Genomic DNA, 12908 nt, shown 5'->3' on the forward strand with positions numbered 1-12908 from the left:
ACTCCAAACCCCCTCCCGCACCCAATCTGCCTCCCAGAGCCAGGGCCGGCTCCAGGCACCAGCGCAGCAAGCAGGTGGTTGGGGCAGCCAACGGAAAGGGGCAGCACGTCTGGCTCTTTGGCGGCGGGTCCCTCAGTCCCTCTCGGAGGGAAGGACCTGCCACCGAATTGCTGCCAAAGAATGAAGTGGCGGTGGGAGAGCTGCCACCAATTGCGGCTTCCCCCCCCCCCCAACCACTTGGGGTGGCAAAAACGCTGGAGCCGGCCCTGCCCAGAGCCTTAGGCAGGTGTATGGGGGGAGGGACTTGGACCCCTTCTGGGCCCCACCAAAAATTATACAAACCTGCTGCCCCTGAAAGGGAGGGGATAGAAATAAGCAAACCTTCTCACTCTCTCTTCCTCCAGTCAGGGGCGGCTCTAGGAATTCCGCCGCCCCAAGCAGAGCGGCGCGCCGCGGGGCGTGCGCTGCCGGTCGTCGGTCCCGCAGCTCCGGGAGACCTCTTGCAGACGTGCCTGCGGAGGGTCCGCTGGTCCCGCGGCTCTGGTGGACCTCCCACAGGCGTGCCTGCAGATGGTCCACCGGAGCCGCGAGACCAGCGGACCCTCCGCAGGCATTTCTGCGGGAGGTCCACCGGGGCTGCGGGACCAGCGGACCCTCTGCAGTCATGCCTGTGGGAGGTCCGCCGGAGCCGCCTGCCGCCCTGCCGGCAAAATGCCGCCCCAAGCGCGCGCTTGGCGTCCTGGGGTCTGGAGCCGGCCCTGCCTCCAGTCCCAGGCCGTGGCCCTTGAGAGAGACAAGGTACCTGAGGTAATATCTTTTAGGGGACCAACTTCAGCTGGTGAAAGAGAGAAGCTTTCGAGCTCCACAGAGCTCTTCCGGTCTCTGTCCTAGAACCAACAGCCTCCAACAACTCCGCAAATCCCAGGCCCTGCTCTCTGTTAGGCCAGAGCTACAAGTGGCACTAGGCTCCCTAGAGGAGGAGAGAGCAGGGCTGTGGAGGATGATGAGCAGCTTAGGGCTTGTTTGCAGGGGAGATTTTCCCCAGCTGTACTGATATAGAGTTACAGCAGTATAAGCCCCAGTGTGGACGCTCTTATTTAGTCTAAGTGCCTGTTTCCCTCAGACATGAGCTAAATTGGAAAAAGCCCCTTAACCTGGAAGAAGTGTGTCCATGGCAGTGGTTCTATCTCTAGGGGTGTAACACCTTAGCTCAGTGGTCCCCAACACGGTGCCCACGGTGCCCTCCTAGTGCCCAGCAGGAGAGAGAAGCCATGCGCCTGCCAGGGACAGAGAACTCCGGAGCTGTGGGGGCTGGTGTTCTGGGTCCTGGCAGGTGCCAGGACTTAAGCCGGAGAGAAGCCGCAGACCTGTGCCTGCAGGGGACAGAGAACTCCGGGGCTGCAGGCGCTGACATTCTCGTCCCTGTCAGGCACGGGGCTGCGGCTTCTCTCTGGCTTCTCTGGGGCTGCAGGCGCCAGTGTTCTCTGTCCCCGGCAGGCACGGGGCTGTGGCTTAAGCCGGAGAGGAACCGCGGCCCCGTGCTTGCCGGGGACAGAGAACTCCGGGGCTGCAGGCTTCATTCTATGTTAAAGTAAGAATAATAAATATATTTGGACCAGCAGTTCAATAATGTTTTACCTTTTAAAAATACATAAGATGAAAACTGTTTATATTTATTTTGTCAAAACTCCTTAATTTTTCTTACAGGTAGATAAAAAAGAGCAAATTCACATGCTAAGGTGAAAGAGTAAGTGCTGAATAATTTAATTAATACCTTTTACATGTAAAATTACCCTTTTTATCTTATGGCTTCATACATTATGTACAGGTTTCAGAGTAGCAGCCGTGTTAGTCTGTATCCGCAAAAAAAAACCAGGAGTACTTGTGGCACCTTAAAGACTAACAAATTTATTTAAGCATGAGCTTTCGTGAGCTATAGCATCCGAAGAAGTGAGCTATAGCTCACGAAAGCTCATGCTTAAATAAATTTGTTAGTCTTTAAGGTGCCACAAGTACTCCTGGTTTTTTTATACATTATGTAATATATTCAATATGATGTTTTTCATATTATTTAATGTACAAATACAAAATAAGCCTTGAAAAATTGTTGGTGTCGGCCACCCTCTTCTGAAACCATGAATGTGCTACTGGCCACAAAAAGGTTGGGGACCCCTGGCTTAGCTGGTATTGCCATAACTGGCCCGAGGAGCCAAGCCCCTAGCAGGACCCTAGAGAGATGGACAGTGCTGAGGGTCCCGCACTGGGCCCCACCTAACAATGGAAGGCAGCACCCAGCCTGCCCAAGGCGGGTGGCTACAATACGGGGGGGGAAGTGAGCTTGTGTGTGAGGGGAGAGGAGGGGCAGCGCGGGCCGAGAGCAAGCGAGCAACGGGGAGGGGAGGAAGAGGCGGCGGGGCCGGGTGAGGGAGAAGGCGCCGCGGAGGCGAGGCTGCTGCTGCGGCGGGGCTGAGCCGGGGGGGGGTGGGAGGGAGCAGGGGCGGCGGCAGTGGGGCGGGAGCAGCGGGCTGGGCGCCCCGGGCCCATTGCAGCGGCGGCGCTGGCAGCAGCAGCTCCGCGCTCCCGCTCCCCCTGCTCCGCAGCAGCTCGGAACCAGCCTCCCGCCCCTGGCAGTGGCAGCTCGGAGCCCCGGGCACCCCAGCCACCCCCCATGCGCTGAGGGAGGCGCCCGCCCCGGGGATGGAGCCGGAGCCGGGGCCGCAGCAGCAGCGGGCGGCGCCCCGGGAGCCCGATGCGCGCTGGAGGGAGAAGGGCGAGGCGGAGGCGGAGCGGCAGCGCACCCGGGAGCGGCTGGAGGCCACGCTGGCCGGGCTGGGCGAGCTGGACTACCTGCGCCAGCGGCAGGAGCTGCTGGTGAAGAGCCTGCTGCGGAGCCGCCCGCCGGGGGCCGCCCCGAGCGCCGCGGGGCCCCGCGGGAGCCGCCCGGGAAGGCGACGCCCAGCGCAGCCTGGAGGAGAAGTTCCTGGAGGAGAACATCCTCCTGCTGAGGAAGCAGCTGGTGAGCGGGGCTGGGGGCGCACGGGGCGAGCCCCGGGCTGGGGGCCGAGGGCGGTGGCGCACGGGCGAGGGTCCTGGGCTGGGGCCGAGGGCGAGAGTCCGGGGCTGGGGGATGCGGGGCGAGGGTCCTGGGCTGGGGGGGGGGCGCGGGGGCGCACGGGCGAGGGTCCTGGGCTGGGGCGCGCGGGGCGGGGGTCCGGGGCTGGGGCGCACTCGCAGGACGCGAGAGTCCAGGTGCCCGGCCGACTCTGATCTTTCCAGTCGTCTCCTTATTGCTCCGATCGGGGACCCTCTGTAAGAGACAGACGCGCCCCGGGGGAGAATGACACCTCCGTGTGTCCCTGACCGCCGCCCCCCAGCCCTTCCCCTCCCTCTCCGGGGGGCTCTGCCGGCTCCTATGGGTGCCAGTGAAACCGGCGAAGCCGCCGGAACCTCCTCTGAGTTGGTCAGTGCCGGTGTGTGCCTGGGAGGCAGGAGAGCTCCACGCTCCCGGTGCTCATCCCCACGGCTCGCAGAAGCAGCCCGGGCTGCTCACAGAGGGATCAATTGCCCAGCGTCAAATGAGTTTTTTTACCATTAGGTTGAACTGCCTTTCGGGAATAGCCTTCTTAATCCGGTGTCGTCCCCCTGAGCGCTCCTCACCTTGTCCACATTGCATCTGCTCCGGTTCTTAATTTGAAATGTGAGGCTCGGAGAACGCGCTTTGCCTAAGGGGGCAAGAATTCCTGAGGCAAAACGGGAAGGCACCTCTTGATTTAGGGAGCTGTGCTTGGTGGAAGAAGCAAGCTCCTTTCTGCAAATCCGTTCATGTCCTGCGCGCTTTTTAAAGCAAAAGAGAGAGCGGGTAGAAGAGACTCAGGACTGTGCTGCAGAAAGCATTTATTCTACTGAATTTCTATCAGAGCTGTGGCTATTGTGTGTGGCTTTCATTAATGTTCAAATGACAAGACTTGAACTAAAATAATGCCTCAGCTGACTCTTACTGCTGAGTTTGAGAAATGGGTTTGGAGTAAATATATTTGCATTAGCCATATAAAATAACTAGTAACTAGATATGAAAGAGCCAGAAAAATGTACTTAACTATACTGTGTGGGCATCTTAGTATAAAATCCTGATCATTGCTCAACAGAGCAACTCATAGGCGTGAGGTGAGAAGGAGTTTATCCTTGGTTTGCTACAAAAGAAATATATTCGCTCATTTTGAAAAGCCCCTGATGCAACCTAGTGGTGCTCTTCTACTGCCTGATCCGCATCCGCTGAAGTCAATGAGTGTGTCTGCTGACTTGAATAAGAGTTGGATTGGGCCCAGAGGCTATCCTAAGCCTTGAGTGGGAGTAGTGAGTGCTGTGCAGTTTTCAGGATCAGGCCCTTTAAAATAGGGATGCTTTTGTTGAAAACAACGCTTTGTAGCTTGTGGGGGAAGAGAGAGCTGGACGTGAAACGGCGGATCATTTTTCAGTGAAAATAACTCACAGCTGTGCATGGCATTCTTTGTGTCACAGTCATGGTTCAGCATTTGTGCATATTGGCTCTGACCAAGGGAGAGGTTGGATTTTTGATGTTCACTTGCAAATCTTGATTGCTTTTGTAGGTTTTTTCCCCGTTTGGTTCAGTACATATATATAGTGGGGTTATTTCCTTCTAAAAAGGTGATGTGACTGTTCAGGAATTATTAGCTGCCAAATGGCCACAGTAAAAGTAACAGGAATTATTACTCGGAATTGGGGGTTGTGGTAACACTTTGATTTGTGCACTTGACATTCCAAATTTGAACCAGATGCACTATTCCCAATACTTCTTTAGAGGGGGGGCTGGGTCAGTAGGTGGTGCAATGAGTTCCCGCTCTAAACCTGTCACCTCTGCAGATCTGGGTTGGATCCAAATCCTAGCTCATGTCAGAAGTGGAAAAAGAATTTGCTTGCCCTTCTGGTCCCAAGTGGTAGTGCATTGTGCTAGTCTGTCTTGCTCAGTGGTTCTCAACCTATTTACCATTGTGGGCTGCATCTGCAGCTCTCTCTCTGTTGTGTGGGCTGCATCCACACACTATATATACTACCTATATGGCCCTGAGGATGTCACATGGCCTGCAGCTGTGCACCGATTGGACCGCAGTTTGAGAACCACTGGTCTAGCTAATGCTATTAGCCTTTCAGTCTTGGGCCTGAGCCAGCACCCATTGAATCCAATGGAAAGGCTCCCCTTGACCTAATGGTTTTGGGATTGGGCCCTTTATGAGCATCTACACTCAGAAACCCATCCGAATACTGCTGGGTGCAATGCAAAAGTGTATGTGCCCGTGTGTATAAAAACTGATGCAACTGGACAGATGATGGATAGATACAATTGTAGTATATGTGGAGAAACTGATTACACTGACCTTGGGTTAATGAGCTTCTTGCAAAATCATTATTTATTGCCCATTGTATAGCATCAAAATTACCTTCATAAATAGCTTAAACAGTCTTATTACAATAATGTAATACAATTGTAATGGGGGAAGAGAAGGGATTACTTTTCCTACTTATTGCATTGTAAAATTAATGAAAGGACCCTGATTCTGGCTCCTGTAATCTTGCCTTATGCTTTAAGAATATAAGAGTATAATGTGCAACAGAATGAGAGACTGGAATTCAACGTCTACCTTAAAAGCAGCAAAGAATCCTGTGGCACCTTATAGACTAACAGACGTTTTGTTAGTCGGATGAAGCATCCGATGAAGTGGGTATTCACCCACGAAAGCTCATGCTGCAAAACGTCTGTTAGTCTATAAGGTGCCACAGGATTCTTTGCTGCTTTTACAGATCCAGACTAACACGGCTACCCCTCTGATACTTAATGTCTACCTTATAGTTCAGTTGAATTTTTATCCTGAACTTCCAGGCAAGATTTCTTTCTTTTTTTCTTTTTAAAAGAACTTGACATGGAATTTACAAGCTATTATTCTTCAGGTGATACTTGTGGCCCATTTGTTCCTGGACAACAAAGGTGACATGTTGCTTTTCTTGTTTTCCAGAACTGCTTGAGAAGGAGAGATGCTGGTCTATTAAATCAGCTGCAAGAACTAGACAAACAGATAAGTGATCTAAGACTGGATGTAGAGAAGACTACAGATGAGCACCTTGAGACAGACAGTCGTCCAAGTTCAGGTAAGCCCCATATGCTGCAAAATGGATCCACCCAGCAATCGGTTATAAAACTGTCCAGAACTTCAGCAATGTAACAGTTGAAAATGATAAAGGATCCACAGTATGGCAGTCAGTGATGTTACAGTGGGGCCAAGAAAAATTCAGCTGTCACTGGAAACATTACTGACTTCATACAATATATTTGGAGGCAAATTTCAGGATTATTGAGAACATGCTGCAGAATCATGTGTCTGATTTTCAGAAAGTGGGTTTTCTTTTTAAAAAAATAATGCTATAGAGGAAGCTTTTTCAGAATGCTTCATTTCTTTTATTTATGAGAATTGGGTAGCAAGAAAAAGTACAGGAAGGAAGCAGCAACAGTGGTTAAGGAGACTTGTAGACAGTCTCGTGGCCAAGTAATACTGGTAGAATGGTTGTCAAGAGACCTAATATCCTGTTAAATGAGCTTTGGAGGCAAGCACAGCCAGATTTCTCTTACAATCTGTACAGCTTTTAGTTTCAATCTGGCTTTTAAAAATTGTTTGAGATATTAATATTTCAAAGGCTGAGTGACATCCCGCTGCCTTATTTTCAATAAATGGAAATTGTCCCAGTATTCTAGTACTGCTGTATAGTACAGCTAATCGGGATGATTGAATGAAATGGTATAAATTGTTTGAGATCCAGTGAGCCAAAATACACAGAAACACAATTGCTTTTCTAGGGGAGGGGGATGGGAATTTTTTTGCATAATAAACAGAACTAAAATAAACCCAAGTTTTTATTTTTATAGGATTTTATGAGCTGAGTGATGGGGCCTCTGGATCACTTTCCAATTCCTCTAACTCAGTCTTCAGTGAGTGTTTATCCAGTTGCCATTCTAGCACCTGTTTTTGCAGCCCTTTGGAGACATCTTTGAATATCTCGGATGGACGCCCAAAATCTGCAGGTACAGTAAAAGCTGGTATAATACATCATACTCCAGCACGTGAGGTTGGCTTATCCGTTGAAATGCTGCATTGGGGCTAGCAGGGTCCTGTTAACTCTTCCTTTTTTCATTTGCTAAACTACATGTTCATATAAAATAATCCAAAAAGACCCTAATGACTGATGTATTTGTCACATATGTGTGGCATGGGGTATAGATTTCACTCGCCACTTTTTCAGTCATTGGTATGAATTGTGAGCACCTATAAAACACATGATCAGCTCTTGTATTTTCTACCCAGTAGAGGGCAGTGATACATATACACTTAAGCAAATTCATTGTATAACTTCCTATCAATTCCTTTAGCAAACAATTTTTACCAACATACAAAAAACCCACCTGAACCAAATTCATTTATGGGTAGCGCATATTTGTGCCTATGAAAGCGAGCGACTAATAGTTTCCCAGCTCTTACTGCTTTCCTCAGCACGTGGACAATTGTGATGAAGTGCGTGCTGAATTTGTGTGGCATGGACAAATGGCCATTATGAATAATGGAAAAGATTTCTCTCTCTTTGGTGAGGGGAAGATGGATGTTTGAATTTCTAAAGATGTAAAGCTCAGTGTGAATGTGTGTTTAGGTTATATATTGAGGCGGGTTTCTACAAGATTTCTGTTGCAAGAATCCTCTTATTTGCTGTATAGGTCTGGAAAGAGGGGTTAAATAGGACCTTGTTTCAGTTTCAATCCTGGAGGCTGCTTACAAGCAGACATGTATTGCTTGGTGTTCAGAACTTCCATTCTGCTGTGTCCTTCTCCCCTCTGCCTCCCCCCCACACCCCTCAAGCCTTGGGCAGGCTTGGGTTTCCCTCCGCACAGCCCCCTTGGCCTGGAGCCGCCCCCTCTCTCCCTCACAATATAGAAGTCAAACTGCCTACAAGTGAACTTTTGCATTTAGGAATCCAGAGCATAATCGTTCAAGTTTGTCTGTCCTAGAAATGTGACTTTGTAGCAATTCTGAGATGTTGAGAGCTTCCAAATTACCCTCTGACCTGCTTGATGTAATTTAAATTTCCCTATCACCAATCTATAGGTCTTCTTTAGCAAGCGTGTTTAAAAATAATCCTGCACAAAGATCAACAGCAGATTACGTTGCTGGTTTTCATTATACAGAATGGAAATATGAAACTGTTAAACAGATTATGGCACTCTAGCTGACCTCCCACAGTGGCATGTTTCAGTGATGTCGTCTTGACAATTCTCTGTGCATATTAGACTGTAACAGAGAATTTAAGGAATACTGTGATGTGACCTACAGTGAGTCATCTGTTCTCTTAAGATCCTGATAGCCCCATTCTTGCTCTCTGAGCAGCACTTCCTCTCATATATAGTCCCACTGAAGTGTATGGGAACTGTGGGAGCTAAGCATGTTTGATAAAATCAGCCCTCTTACTTAGGTGCCTGAATATGGCCTTAGTAAGGCATTCGCATCTGAACATTTTGACCTAAGTAACTAGCCCCCGAGGACGTCTCTTGCAGGGCTGGGAATAGAACTCTGTCTCTCAACTCCCACTCCTGAGCTTCAGTCAAAAGAGTCTTTGTCGTTGACATCCCCTCCGCCCAGAAGATTCTCTTATGCGTGTTCGCATCTTCATCACCTTTTTCTGAATGGAATCTGAACATTTTGAAGTCCTATAAAAGCAGTTCTAAGTCAAAACGGTGGAAGTCCACGATCAGCCTGAAGTTCGTAAAGAAAAGGCTGGTTAATATTGCCCTTCAGCTGACTGTTAACAATTTTACTGGTGTAATTTGTTTGTTCCCTCTTGGTCAGTTGTGGGTTTAGCAGTGCAATATATCTTGTAACACACACATCCTCAGGCTTTCTACAGTTCTGCATCTAGCAATTCATGTGGAGACTGTGAAAGTCAACTGTAGAATTCTAGCGGCCTCTGGTACTACGTGGAAGGCTCTCTAAGGCCAGTTCTATATGGCTTTTGGACCAGTATAACTAAGTTGGTTAGGGGTGTGAATTTCATTTTTTTTTTAACCAGCGTAATTATACTGTTACAATCCCTAGTGTGGATACAGTTTTGCTGGTATAAAGGCACCTTATACCAGTATAGCTTATTCCCCTTCCTATACGGGAATATAAGGGCTAGACTACACTACATAAGCTCTGCTGCTCTAGCTATATCAGTATAGCTGTACCAGCAGAGCCTCCTAGTGTGGACACAGCATATGCCAACAGAAGTTTTTCTGCCTGTTTAGCAACACCATCTCCCTCAATGATGTTAGCCAAGCTGTCTGCCGTAGCGTTGTATCCGTGTCGGTCCCAGGATATTAGAGAGACAAGGTGAATGAGGTAATGTCTTTTATTGGATCACTCTTCTGTCGGCATAGCACTGGGGGTTTTGCCGGTGTAGCTATGTCACATGGGGAAGTGTTTTTTCCCACACCCTGGCTGACATAGCTAAGCTCGAGAGCTGGTCTCTCTCACCAACAGAAGTTTGTCCAATAAAAGACATTACCTCACCCACCTTGTCCCTCTAGTAGCTATACCAATAAAACATTATAATGTAGACCTGAGAATACACATCTTTACACTGGTGTAACTGAATCCACACTAGGAGGATTGTAGAGTTTCAACTATATTGCTCTAGTTAAAGTGGTGTGGGTGTAGACCAGGCCAAAGTCTTCAAAAGTCTCTTTGAAAAGACTAAATAAAAGCAGAACTACACAATGGCAGCATCTTTAAACTCTTTTCAAATGTATTTCAGATCTCATAGGCTGGATGGATTATAATAAAGAAGGCCAGCACGAGGACCCGGCATCAGGTGCTGTCTGTCGTTCGCACTCCAATTCCCTTGATGTGGTTGCAGATGTACATCCAAAGTATCAGTGTGACTTAGTATCTAAAAATGGGAATGACGTGTACCGTTACCCCAGTCCCCTACATGCAGTAGCCGTGCAGAGTCCAATGTTTCTTCTACCAGTGACCGGTAATCCCCTGAGAGAAGAAGAGAGACGCGGTTGCAATGTTAATGATGTTTGCATTGGAGCTGAACTAGACTCAGTAAAAACAGGCAATTCCTTTCTCCTGCAGAGCTCATGGTCTGTATCCTGTCCTTCAGCCAACAAAAAAATAGATGGTTACATCTTGAGCCTTGTTCAGAAAAAGACACATTCTGTGAGGACTAACAAACCGAGAACAAGTCTGAATGCTGACCCCACAAAAGGCATTTTGAGACATGGGAGCATGTGTGTTAGACAGACCGCGGCTGTTTCACATACTAACATTGTGAACCTGAAGAATTCCAAACAAGCATGTTTGCATTCCAGTGGAACAACCGCTTTGGATAATGGCACCTTCTCGTCATTAAATCAGCGGTCAAAAGAATCTAATGGGGAGCAGCTGGAAAGCAGGAAGGTGCCTACAGCTGCAGCCTACCCACCAAGCGCTGTCAATGAACTTCAAAGCAAACATCTGTCAAGGACCGTCAAACCAGCACCTCAAGAAGTAAACTGGTGTCCTGTAGCTACGACAGGAGATATCCCAAAGGAAAATGGCCAACTCTTTGCTACGTCTGCTAAAGAAAGTCCTGGTAGGCATACAGCACTGCAGCAGGAGAATAAAGTGACCCAGCCACCCAAAAAGCTACTGCTAAAAAACCGCTTGCAAGCAGTTCACCCCACTTCGCCTCCTCTGGAGGAGAGACCCACGTTGGATTTCAAGAGTGAGGGCTCTTCCTCTCAGAGCCTGGATGAAGGCTTGCTGGTGAGTGCTCAGTACATACCAGCTCAACAGCAAAGCCTTAAGCTTCACAAAGGCACCAAAAGTGTCAAAATTCTGAAGAGCTCTACTCTGAAACACAGGTCCCACCTGGCCAGCCTGCTGGAAAGCAACGCGCCGACCATGCGGGAGAAAACCAAGCCAATCGGCAAAAAGTGTCGTTTCCCTGATGACTTGGATACAAATAAGAAACTTAAAAAGCCCTCTGTGAGAGGGAAGAAAAGCAGCAGTTCACAGCTGGAGCCAAGCCTCCCAAGCAGGCAGGCTGGCCTCCATAAAACTGTGATCAAATCTCACGGACATGGCAGAGAAGCAGTTGTGGCCAAACCTAAACACAAGCGAGGAGATTATCGCCGGTGGAAGTCATCGGCAGAGATTTCCTACGAGGAAGCCCTCAGAAGGGCGAGAAGAAACAGGAGAGAAGCCGTAGGGGTCTATTCACAAGTTCCCCTTCCGTACATCAGCCCCTACGCTTACATTGCTAGTGACTCCGAGTATTCAGCAGAGTGTGAATCCCTGTTCCACTCCACCGTAGTAGACACCAGTGAAGATGAGCAGAGTAACTACACCACAAACTGCTTTGGGGACAGCGAGTCCAGCTTGAGTGAGGTGGAGTTCGTTGGGGAGAGCACGACGACTAGTGACTCCGATGAAAGCGGGGGGCTTATTTGGTCTCAGTTTGTCCAGACTCTTCCTATCCAAACGGTGGCCGCTCCGGAGCTGCACGAAAATGCAGCAAAGGCCTTTGTCAAAATTAAAGCCTCGCATAACCTCAAGAAGAAAATCCTCCGCTTCCGATCTGGCTCTCTCAAACTGATGACGACTGTCTAATGAAATGACTTGTCCGCATGGAACGCGTCTGTTTCTACTTAAAGAAACAAGGTGCTTTTGTGTAAATATTTTCATAGATTTTTTTTTTAATACAAATATTTAAAACTTAAGGTAAATTATGACATGGCTTCAAATCTTGGGTGGATACTAGTGCCTTTTCATGGAAATAAAAACCATTATACTAGTTTTTTAAAACCCTGCCATTTCAGTGGTGACAGCTTCAAGTGCATAGTGTCCGAAGGCTTTGAAAAAGAATAATGTTCCCAAGAATGGATCTTCCTAGCCTATTCTTTCCAACTCTGGGTCTTGTAATATCAGGAGATCAACAAGTCATAAGTGGAGGATCCTAATGTTTGATCTTATCCCTTAATATTTTCTGCTCTTGTTCCTGCATGTTGACCATGTCCCTCCTTTTGTCTGGCTGGATTTTCTCTTGTAAACTCTTCTTGCAACCTCCTCCCCCTCCACGTGTGTGTTTGTACAGTGCCTCGCACAATGGGCTCTGGGTCTACAACTAGGGTGCTATGGTAACACAAATAATTGAAAGGGCCCTCGCTTCATCTCCCTCTTGAGTTGCCTGCTCCACAAGGCACTCTGCTATGGATGACCTCAAGGTGCATTCCATGTGTGGGACTCCCACCAGAATAATACACTGCTCTCCAGAAGAAACCATTGGACCAGCTGGGAAAGGCTCAGTAACTCTTCAGTATATTGTGTAAAAGCGCTTTTTAAAAACATATGCATGTCACGTGCATGAATATCAATAGTTTTAATATTCCTGTCACTGTCAAGTTACTGTACATCACAAACGGCTGTTTTTATATATCATTGTGTAAATTAATAACACATCATATGCTGTAATAAACAGTCTGTTTTAATACTTTTTTTAAAGTTTGTTACGTTGCTCTAGAACCAGCGGTTGGGACCGCACCACCGCTGCCCCCACACAAAGGTACACCGAATGTGGCCATGCAACACTTGCTGCATCTGAACTATACAGTAACGGAGGCGAGTTTGAGGTGTTCCTGTGTTTGGAACCTGTACTTTGAGGTGGGAAAGGAGAGAAATGGGTCAGTCATAGCTCAGAGTGGCTCAATTCTTTCTTTTAATAGTTAGGATTTGTGCAGAGCTGGATGGGATGTAGGTGTCCAGGAATAAACCTTGCTCTGACACCTCTGAGTTTCCTGCCCCACAACTTTGGCAGTTAATATTACCACT

At 48.3% G+C, this 12908-nt stretch overlaps 1 protein-coding gene across 1 annotated transcript; it reads left to right on the plus strand.

The window, feature by feature from the left end:
• Positions 1–2554: 2554 nt before the first annotated feature.
• Positions 2555–12570, plus strand: DACT1 (dishevelled binding antagonist of beta catenin 1). The gene is given in 5 exon segments (XM_039533117.1): positions 2555–2952; positions 2954–3016; positions 6030–6162; positions 6935–7090; positions 9847–12570. Coding segments are annotated over 5 exon segments (2451 nt in total). The 5' UTR covers positions 2555–2697; the 3' UTR covers positions 11691–12570.
• The last annotated feature ends 338 nt before the right edge of the window (positions 12571–12908 follow it).

Source organism: Mauremys reevesii, linkage group 4 (genome assembly GCF_016161935.1).
Source record: "Mauremys reevesii isolate NIE-2019 linkage group 4, ASM1616193v1, whole genome shotgun sequence".
NCBI lineage: Eukaryota > Metazoa > Chordata > Testudines > Geoemydidae > Mauremys > Mauremys reevesii.